General features: G+C 40.7%; 2 protein-coding genes across 3 annotated transcripts in view; one reads left to right on the top strand and one right to left on the bottom strand.

The window, feature by feature from the left end:
* The first annotated feature begins 132 nt into the window (after nucleotides 1–132).
* Nucleotides 133–3,177, top strand: LOC149588306 (uncharacterized). The gene is made up of 6 exons (XM_089862939.1): nucleotides 133–305; nucleotides 383–459; nucleotides 527–611; nucleotides 680–851; nucleotides 977–1,405; nucleotides 1,496–3,177. The coding sequence occupies exons 1-6, from the start codon at nucleotides 243–245 to the stop codon at nucleotides 2,515–2,517; spliced, it is 1,848 nt and encodes a 615-aa protein (XP_089719065.1). The 5' UTR covers nucleotides 133–242; the 3' UTR covers nucleotides 2,518–3,177.
* A 1,236-nt stretch (nucleotides 3,178–4,413) lies between these two features.
* LOC149588301 (CD109 antigen-like) overlaps nucleotides 4,414–9,989 on the bottom strand; it is a 33,035-nt gene continuing 27,459 nt past the window's right edge. For both annotated transcript variants that reach the window (XM_089862930.1, XM_089862929.1), the window contains exons 8-20: nucleotides 9,816–9,989; nucleotides 9,544–9,741; nucleotides 9,190–9,480; nucleotides 9,083–9,131; nucleotides 8,786–9,017; nucleotides 8,261–8,675; nucleotides 7,696–8,192; nucleotides 7,282–7,555; nucleotides 7,038–7,215; nucleotides 6,738–6,967; nucleotides 6,320–6,678; nucleotides 5,077–5,251; nucleotides 4,414–5,024 (exon numbers count right to left, since the gene is read on the bottom strand). In XM_089862930.1, the coding sequence (XP_089719056.1) occupies nucleotides 4,725–5,024; nucleotides 5,077–5,251; nucleotides 6,320–6,678; nucleotides 6,738–6,967; nucleotides 7,038–7,215; nucleotides 7,282–7,555; nucleotides 7,696–8,192; nucleotides 8,261–8,675; nucleotides 8,786–9,017; nucleotides 9,083–9,131; nucleotides 9,190–9,480; nucleotides 9,544–9,741; nucleotides 9,816–9,989 (3,372 nt within the window). In that variant the 3' untranslated portion in view covers nucleotides 4,414–4,724. The remainder of the gene's footprint in view (nucleotides 5,025–5,076; nucleotides 5,252–6,319; nucleotides 6,679–6,737; nucleotides 6,968–7,037; nucleotides 7,216–7,281; nucleotides 7,556–7,695; nucleotides 8,193–8,260; nucleotides 8,676–8,785; nucleotides 9,018–9,082; nucleotides 9,132–9,189; nucleotides 9,481–9,543; nucleotides 9,742–9,815) is intronic.

Here is a 9,989-nt window from a genome sequence, read left to right as displayed (position 1 = left end):
CGCTACTCGCTAGGAAAAGACGCGCTCTTTCTCTGAGTCACGTGAAAATTCGACCAATCACCGGTTGTCTTTCACATTCCTATACGCTCCAAATCAGCGAATCAGATTCTCCGATATATTTTCCATATTTTTAGAGTAATTAGGTAGGCCTTGGAGTGGTACTTTGGCGTTGAAAACTTGAAAGTTTTGCTTTCGAAACAATTAGAAAATTTAGTTAAGATTTGACAGATTTTTTATTAAAGATGTCGGTCGCTTTTATGCCACAAAAAAATCGGCCGCCGTTCAATCCTAGCCAGTATCAAAGGGTATATATTAAATTTAAACCGTTAGGCTTAGCGAAAATGTAGCGTCATCAATCAATTTAATTATTTTTTTTTAACAGTTATTAGACGAAAATGTGCAGTTAATTCAAGCCATTGTTGATTATCAAAACAAAGGGAAAGTCTCGGAATGCCTACAGTTAGTATCGTCGTCATATTATTAAGGACAAGTGTCATAAACCTAAAATATTGTTACCCATTACTAGGTACAAAGAGATATTTCACCGTAATTTAGTGTATTTAGCATCAGTAGCTGATGCAGGTGGCCCTAGCATGCAAGCTCATTTACCAGTATGTGTTTGGATCTCTAAAATGAATGTACATATAATAATTAAAAGCCATTTAAATGAAAATGACAGCCACCTCAAAGCTTCATGAGTGGTCCACCAGCACCCGGTCAAAATCATAACTCCCCTCAACAACAACAGCAACAACAACAACAAATTCCAGGCAACAACGTCAACATGCCACCTCAAAGAGACGGAACGCCCCCTACAAATCAACCTCCTCATCAAAATATGCCACCCAATGGTACAACTTTACTTTTAACAGCCTTAAAAAATAAAGTTTTCTCCAATCTTTGAAACATTAAAAAATAAATGCTTTTGCTTAAATTTAAATTAAATGGCTTTTTTAAACTTTTAATCAATTTTCAGGTAAAAAACCAGACAATGCTAGTATGGGTGGTGGTCCACCTCCTCACGGTGGCCCCCCAAATTCACCTCACGTTAATTACAACCAAAATAATAATCGAGGTGAACCACCTCAAGGAGGGGGTGGTCCTCAAGCTTCCCCAGCTGCTCAACAGCAAGCCGCCTCGCCTTCCCCTCAACAACAGCAACAAAATACTGGGGGAATACCGCCTCAAGCACCCAATCAATCCCGCCCACCTCAGCAGCAAAGCCCCGCCCCCCCAGCACCAGTCGCTTCGCCTCATCAACAGGGACCGCCTCAACACCAAATGCCACCCCAGCAACCGCCGCCACCGCCTCACATGCAACAGCAAAATCAAGGGCCACCTCAACACCCGCCTCAACCACCCGCTGGTTATCCCAGACCCCCAATGCCACCCTACGCTATGCAAAGTATGATTACAAGCCTATCTATATACCACCCTTAAACCGCCCAAAAAATTAATCAAAACTAATCTAAATTAACGCATTTCTTTTAAACAGGGGGAGGTCAACAAGGTTACGCACAAGGATACCAACCACCCCACAATTCCCCTCAACAACAAGGGGGGCCATCCCAACAACAAGGGGGACCACCCCAACAACAACAACAACCACCACCACCACCCCAAACAGGTGGTCCTCCTCACCCTCACTATTCCACTCCACCCCATCAAGGGCCACCTCAACCTTCTCCCTATTCAGGTGGCCCACCACCTCAATCTAATTACCAAGGTGGCTACCCGGTACCGCCCCAAAGTAACGCGGGTCCTGTACCACCTATTGTTCAACCTAACCAACAGCCCCAACAACAACCACCACCTTCTTCCCAACCTCCAGTACCACCCCAACAGGGTGGTCCTCAAGGCGGTAACGTTTATAATACCACCCCTACACCACCTCAAAATTACCCCCCAAGTTCCCAAAACCCAACAGGTTATCCAACACCAAACGCGAACCAACCTTATACCACCCCAAGTTCCGTACCTCCCGGTCAAAATAACACTCAACCGGGTGGCGCCACTTACCCACAATCTGCTGGAGGTCAATCTTTCATGGGTCAAGGTCAATGGTATCAAAATAATACCCAATACCCACCTCCTAATCAAAGTTATCCCGGTGGACCCCAGCAACCGCCTCAGGGTGGTTACATGCCCCATTCCCAAACAGGGGCTGGTCCTAATTACGGTCCTCCTTCTCAACAACCACCTTCTCAACCGGGAGGTTACGCCCCTGGTGGCTTTAGTCACCCACAATCTAATACGCCACCCGGAACCACACCGCCCCCGCCTCCCCAACAAGGGCGGTACCCTGGGGGGTATGGACAACAGAATTATTATAGGGGAGCCTCCTCACAAGGGGGAGGACAGAATGTCAATCAAATGGGGGGACATATGCAGCAAGGTGGTGTTGGACCTCAAGGTCACATGGGGTCAAATCAAATGCACGGACCACCCGGAGGTCAAGGTCAACCTTATGGGGGTTATGAACAAAGTCAAGGTTACGCCGCTTATCCACCACAATAATTCATTACTGACCCAATGTTGGTTTAAGGGCTCATTTACAGCCTCTAATTACCAGTAATTAAGGTTAACCAAGTTCAATTTTAATTACAACATTGGGTTTTCTTCAAACGTTTCTGTAAGGTTTACAAAATAAATTTTAGATTACGAGATAGGAGTTGGGAGAGGGGGTAATTAACAGCCTCTAATTACCGGTAATTAACACCAAAATTTTTAATTAATTTTGTAGAAAAAAATAATCATCAAATCTTAATTATTGCTTGTGGAATTAAATTAAATCTAATTATTTAATTGGAATTATTAAACAATTACTCGTAATTAGAGTTGAATTGAATATTAAATATTGAAAAGGTTTACCATAATTTTTGTACAATTTTTAAACGCGGATATCATTTTGTTTTATTTCTTTTGAGGTCCTAAAGCGGTTTCCTACTTATTGTGAATGATGGAAGTTAATTATTTTTGATAATTAGTTATTTGTTTCCCTATTATAAAGATTTTTGAGCGTTTTTTTTTTTTAAGCGTAATATGTGTATTTCCAAATCGTTTCCCCAAGAGTGTACGAACAAGTTTTTAAATATTTCACTTCTGTCATATTCTTCATGGATTTTTTTTGTTTTATTACGTTTTATGAATAATTAAATATTGTACGCTTAAAATATAGATTTGTGTCTTTAATTAACGCCTACAACATCGCGACATACTAATTAGGCCTACCACGTTATATTTTATTAGGCCTAAAAATTAAAAATCATTAGGCCTACATGTTATATTTTATTAGGCCTAAAAATTAAAAATAATTAGGCCTACACGTTATATTTTATTAGGCCTAAAAATTAAAAATAATTAGGCCTACACGTTATATTTTATTAGGCCTAAAAATTAAAAATAATTAGGCCTACACGTTATATTTTATTAGGCCTAAAAATTAAAAATAATTAGGCCTACACGTTATATTTTATTAGGCCTAAAAATTAAAAATAATTAGGCCTACACGTTATATTTTATTAGGCCTAAAAATTAAAAATAATTAGGCCTACACGTTATATTTTATTAGGCCTAAAAATTAAAAATAATTAGGCCTACACGTTATATTTTATTAGGCCTAAAAATTAAAAATAATTAGGCCTACACGTTATATTTTATTAGGCCTAAAAATTAAAAATAATTAGGCCTACACGTTATATTTTATTAGGCCTAAAAATTAAAAATAATTAGGCCTACACGTTATATTTTATTAGGCCTAAAAATTAAAAATAATTAGGCCTACACGTTATATTTTATTAGGCCTAAAAATTAAAAATAATTAGGCCTACACGTTATATTTTATTAGGCCTAAAAATTAAAAATAATTAGGCCTACACGTTATATTTTATTAGGCCTAAAAATTAAAAATAATTAGGCCTACACGTTATATTTTATTAGGCCTAAAAATTAAAAATAATTAGGCCTACACGTTATATTTTATTAGGCCTAAAAATTAAAAATAATTAGGCCTACACGTTATATTTTATTAGGCCTAAAAATTAAAAATAATTAGGCCTACACGTTATATTTTATTAGGCCTAAAAATTAAAAATAATTAGGCCTACACGTTATATTTTATTAGGCCTAAAAATTAAAAATAATTAGGCCTACACGTTATATTTTATTAGGCCTAAAAATTAAAAATAATTAGGCCTACACGTTATATTTTATTAGGCCTAAAAATTAAAAATAATTAGGCCTACACGTTATATTTTATTAGGCCTAAAAATTAAAAATAATTAGGCCTACACGTTATATTTTATTAGGCCTAAAAATTAAAAATAATTAGGCCTACACGTTATATTTTATTAGGCCTAAAAAATCAAACTCATTAGGCCTAACAATTAAAAATAGTAATAATACCAAAAGTCATTTTAAAAATATTAATTATTTAATAAAAGACTTGATTATGATATGATTAAAACAAATTTACAAAAATAAGTGATGTATTTTTGAAAAACAAAATGAGTTGTCATTAAGCCTTGGTCAATTCAATTTGTTGACCTTTTGCCGCGACGGATATTTAAATATGATAAAATTATGCATTATATTAATCCTTCGACACTATACTCTTTGGGTTTTTAAAAAACTATTACTAAGCGGCCCAAGGACTATAGAATCGACCATCGATAAAAAACTGACTATAAAAGGTACCTGGATGGACATTTGTGACCTCTGACCTGTCACCTCTGATTCTTTGTCCAGTTTTTAGTAATTATAGACGCGAGTACGGCCCCGATGATAAGGAACCATTGAACGGTTGGTCTGGTCGCCCAACTGAAGTGAGGACAGTACGGACACTGATACGAACCACAGACTTCGCAAATGTTGAGGACGTACAACTCGTAATCCTCGAAGATGACTTCTTTGTAACGTTCCGGCATGTAATAGTCATAGACTCTGGCCTTTAAGTAGCGCGTCATGTTGGCGACGGGATACCATCGTTCCACCGTAAAGTTGACGCAACTCCATTGCCGATCGAGCTAATTTTATTTTTAATTAACTTTGGAATTAATTTTATTTAATTGAACTTACATAATCAAACATGAAAACGGCGGATCGTGGTAAAACTCTGGCTCGTTGAAGACGCGGCACCTCTTCGTCCTGAACGAGAGCGTTCATCCGTAACTTTTGAGTTAAGTAACCAGTAGGGACAGCCACCTCGATGACTGCTAACCCGCTAGTTTCGCTCTCGGAAAGTAATTTCCACCTAAATTACGATTAAAAGTCATTAAGCTTTGGCTCGCTAGAAAAGAGACGCTAAGCCTACTTTAGTCTATTATAAAGCTAAGCCTACTTTCGTCAGTTATAAAGCTAAGCCTACTTTCGTCCGTTATAAAGCTAAGCCTACTTTAGTCTATTATAAAGCTAAGCCTACTTTCGTCAGTTATAAAGCTAAGCCTACTTTCGTCAGTTATAAAGCTAAGCCTACAATCGTCCGTTATAAAGCTAAGCCTACTTTCGTCCGTTATAAAGCTAAGCCTACTTTCGTCCGTTATAAAGCTAAGCCTACTTTCGTCCGTTATAAAGCTAAGCCTACTTTCGTCCGTTATAAAGCTAAGCCTACTTTCGTCCGTTATAAAGCTAAGCCTACTTTTGTCCGTTATAAAGCTAAGCCTACTTTCGTCCGTTATAAAGCTAAGCCTACTTTCGTCCGTTATAAAGCTAAGCCTACTTTCGTCCATTATAAAGCTAAGCCTACTTTCGTCCGTTATAAAGCTAAGCCTACTTTCGTCCGTTATAAAGCTAAGCCTACTTTCGTCCGTTATAAAGCTAAGCCTACTTTCGTCCGTTATAAAGCTAAGCCTACTTTCGTCCGTTATAAAGCTAAGCCTACTTTCGTCCGTTATAAAGCTAAGCCTACTTTCGTCCGTTATAAAGCTAAGCCTACTTTCGTCCGTTATAAAGCTAAGCCTACTTTCGTCCGTTATAAAGCTAAGCCTACTTTCGTCCGTTATAAAGCTAAGCCTACTTTCGTCCGTTATAAAGCTAAGCCTACTTTCGTCCGTTATAAAGCTAAGCCTACTTTCGTCCGTTATAAAGCTAAGCCTACTTTCGTCCGTTATAAAGCTAAGCCTACTTTCGTCCGTTATAAAGCTAAGCCTACTTTCGTCCGTTATAAAGCTAAGCCTACTTTCGTCTATTATAAAGCTAAGCCTACTTTCGTCTATTATATAGACTGACTTCGAAATCGTAATCCTAACTTCTTGTGCAAATTCCTAGCACAAAAACCGCAAGTCTACTTTGATCTACAAACACAATGGACGCGTCTACTGACCTGGCGCAAGCGTTGATGTTATAATGGGACTTATTTCTTCCGTGATAGGCGTAATTGACGGTCAAATCGAAGGCGTCTTCCGGCGGTGGTATCAGCAAGAAATCCCTATCGACATTATACTGGAGGTCAACCTGCAAGATGGCTAGACCACTTCCCCTAGCTTGAACCTCGACGTGACCCCAGACATTTTTCCGGGCCGTAATTGACCTTTTTTCGGCCAAATTCTCGGGTGAAATGGACATGGAATAGGTCTTATTAGGGTTAGCGCTGACATGGACGTCCAGTCTCATACTGGTGATGTCGCGGATGTGTGATCTGAAAGAATAGTCGACCAAGGCTTCCAAGGCCACTATCGTATCCTAAAAGCCTCATTAATGTTAATTAAACCTAATTAAGGGGCGTTAATTAACCGCCTTACCTGAGTCGAGACGAAAGCGGGATCAGTGAACCTCATTGTATTTAAAAATTGGACTATCTTATCTTGAATGATGCCGCCATTCCGACTGTAGATCATCAAGGCGTAGGCAGTGGCTTCGACAGCGACCGAGTCGTACTTGCTCGGGTTACGCGGTTGAATGAATGGTCGTTGACTTTGGTAGACGATCTGAGGTGGCGGGATTTCAACTGGACTCCAGTAAACCATACCCTCTATTCGTGGTGACGGTGGTAAACACCGTGTTAAGATGATGGACCCTTTCTTAAGTCAATCTTAACTTACCGGAAGTTCTCTGAAGACGATCCAACTTATTAAAGCCACTTTCGGCCTCGACACTACCGGCCTCCAATAAGGCGTAAGTAACAATGGCCAACTCGTATGGGTCCTTCAAGGACGGCAATTGACGTTCCAAATAGTGTTTAGCCTTGGCTTTCGCGTTCGATGCCAACGACCTCAAGTCCTAGATGGATGGTAATTGTCGCTTCAAAGACCAATTCAAACGAATTATTTCCGGTTTGTTACTTACCCCAACAAGGTCAGTGACTTTGGTCAAAGTAATGAGAACGTGAGCTGTCAATGTGATATTCTGGTACTGGTAGTATCGGGAACCGGAAGTGGGTCTGCCGGCCATTTTTTTATTATACGGATTGATAGTTGTTTCCATAAAGGAACCTTCCGGCGTTTGGTTTTCGATTAGGAACTTAATTGAGTCCGCTATCATTTGCGGGTCTATGTAAAGTTGCTGTTCCCAACCGGGGTATTGAGCCAAGTAGTAATTGCGAGCGCAAAAAGCTGTTAACCTATCATCGGAGAGAAAAACTCAGCTCTAAGACTCAAGTACAGGTAATTAGGGACCAGTTCACGCCTAGCTGAGAGCTCAATACCCAAACCATCGTCCAAGTACCCAAACTATCACTCAAGTATACAAAACTGAACTTACCAGACACTCGGCTCCTTCCGGAACATGGTAAAGGAGCCATTTACGAAGAAAACACTTTGGTAAACGTATCCTCTATTGAGATATTCTAAGAGTATCTTCTGCGTGGTGGCATTGAGTTGATTGGTCAACCTCAAGTAATTCAAGGTATGGAGATTATAGGCAAAGTTGAACATCATGTGTTCCCCCGATTTGACGGGGCGAGCCATCCTCAACTCCGAGGTGTCGACCGGATCACGTCCGACCGGGGCTCCGACCACGTCCCCGATGATGCTAACGGTCACTTTGGGTGAATCGAACATGAAGCGGCGGTAAGTGTCTTCGAAAGGGATGATGGGATCGTCGCTGACGTTTAAGTTTAGGAATTTCAAGTTGTACGCTTGACTCCTCATGTCCAGCAACATGGAAGTGTGTTGAAAAACGGGGACACCGTCGGCCAGGATGTTTATATCGATGTTCATCGAGTCGGTCAAGATTTGGGTTCGACCGATGACGCTCACCTGGAATCGTGTTAAACCCATTTGTTCCTGGACATATTCCCTATCCCCTAGACACTCTTTTAACTTACCGTGATGACACCAGTCGTGGTGGCGACAATGGGGACGTAGACCACCTGTTGGCTATGAGGCTTAATGTATAATAAATGCTGGTGTTCCCCGAAGGTCGTCCTCGGGTTGTATGACTTGACGATTCCAAAGGACTCAACTTGAACAAACTTGTAATCGGGCGAAGACTCGAGAATGAGTTCGGCTTTGATCTCGAAGAGTTGGTAGTTGAAGAGAACGACGCGTAACCCAATCTGTTCGCCTATGACCGCCGTTCTGGGGGCTTCCACCGTGATGAAGAACGGGTTGGTACCGTCCATGTACACGGGTTCATCCAAGATGGCGAACCCGTATATTTTACTCATGGCAATGGCGTTCAGTCTCCAGACAGTTGGGCGTTTCGGTGGGTAGCACGGAGAGTATTGTTCAGTTTGATCTCTGATCGAAAAGAAAGCTCCAACATGTCACAAGAGTCTCCCTCAGACTTTTCCCTAACCACTGGCAACCCTGTTGACCAATATCTCAACCCGAGAACAAAGTTGACTTACCCCATGAGAATGTCCTGCCAGGCAAAGTCCATTCCGCTTGACTCGTAGAATTGATACTGCCTATTAGTTCTATGCAAGTAGTACTTGAGTTGTTCGGTCTCGTTGCGAGGTATCGGACAATTACCTTCGTCAGTACCATCCTCGCAGTCGCGGAAACCGTCGCAATGTTTATTCACGCGATAACATTGACCACTAACGCACGGTATGAAACCATTTGAGGCGTTGCAAAAATCTTTAATTACAATTAGCAACAAATTACAATCGAACAAATTCTAGAACAAGTACTAGAAATCTTACTTGGAAAAGTGCCAAGTTTCATGTTTGTAATTATAACCAATCCATTAACCTAAAAGAGAGAGACTAATCTATCGTGGACATTAAAAAAGAAAAGGTGGGGTACTTACGTCGAATGTCCGATTGGCATCGCGTCCGTAATTCTGCGTGACGTAATGCTCAGTTTTTTCGGGTCCGCCTTCCCGATCCAACCAAACGATACGTTGAGTTTTACTTCGACCCTCGTCAAATTCGTACATGGAATCCAGAACGGAATTAGGGGACAAGTCGGACTTGCCCTGGGACGACAACATATCGACGTCAACGGCCGATATTCCCACAATGGCCTCGGTTATAAAACCGGGAACTAATTCGACGAGACTTCCGGTACGATCTTGTTTATCGTTAATGTGCAGAGTAAACTGAGGTGTACGTGTAAGTACCTTTAAGACACCATTTCTTTTCCAAGTACTCGATTAACTTACGGGTATACGGTTAATTCCTTGTACCGGTAAAGAAACGCTGTCCACGACGACTTGTTCATCTCGTACCACGTGGTACACGATTACCTGGCAACTGGGGGCCATTTCGGGGGAAATGGGAACCGCGAATGTGGTAATGCTATGTTGAATACCATTAACCTTTTGAATACCGGACAGTAAAATAATTCCCTTCGATACGACCTAAGTATTTTGAGGGTATAAATCATCGTAATTACTGGGAGTAATTAAATTTTGGGTTTAAAAATTTAAGTTACCAAGTAATTAAACGTTTTCATGTAAAAATTAGCCCAAACGTGGAATATGGCGTATTCTCCCGCTTGCCCCGATTTGGTACTTGTATATATATGCAAGTAATTGTTACCCTCGGAGAAGAAAGCGTGGGCGACCATCTCAGCGTTCGCCCTGTCGTTTTCGTCCGAGTAGTAGGC

Source organism: Phalangium opilio, unplaced genomic scaffold (assembly GCF_054372755.1).
Source record: "Phalangium opilio isolate 3A_F unplaced genomic scaffold, DU_Popi_V2 ptg000662l_1, whole genome shotgun sequence".
Lineage (NCBI taxonomy): Eukaryota > Metazoa > Arthropoda > Arachnida > Opiliones > Phalangiidae > Phalangium > Phalangium opilio.
The sequence above is the reverse complement of the archived record's forward strand: the minus strand, read 5'-3'. Positions and strand labels throughout refer to the sequence as shown.

Bases quoted from the DNA above. Each gene is read 5' to 3' on its own strand.
- LOC149588306 (XM_089862939.1), top strand. From the start codon at position 243: ATGTCGGTCGCTTTTATGCCACAAAAAAATCGGCCGCCGTTCAATCCT. The intron at 460-526 runs GTTAGTATCGTC...ACCCATTACTAG, and splicing joins AAAGTCTCGGAATGCCTACA to GTACAAAGAGATATTTCACC. The intron at 1,406-1,495 runs GTATGATTACAA...TCTTTTAAACAG, and splicing joins GCCACCCTACGCTATGCAAA to GGGGAGGTCAACAAGGTTAC.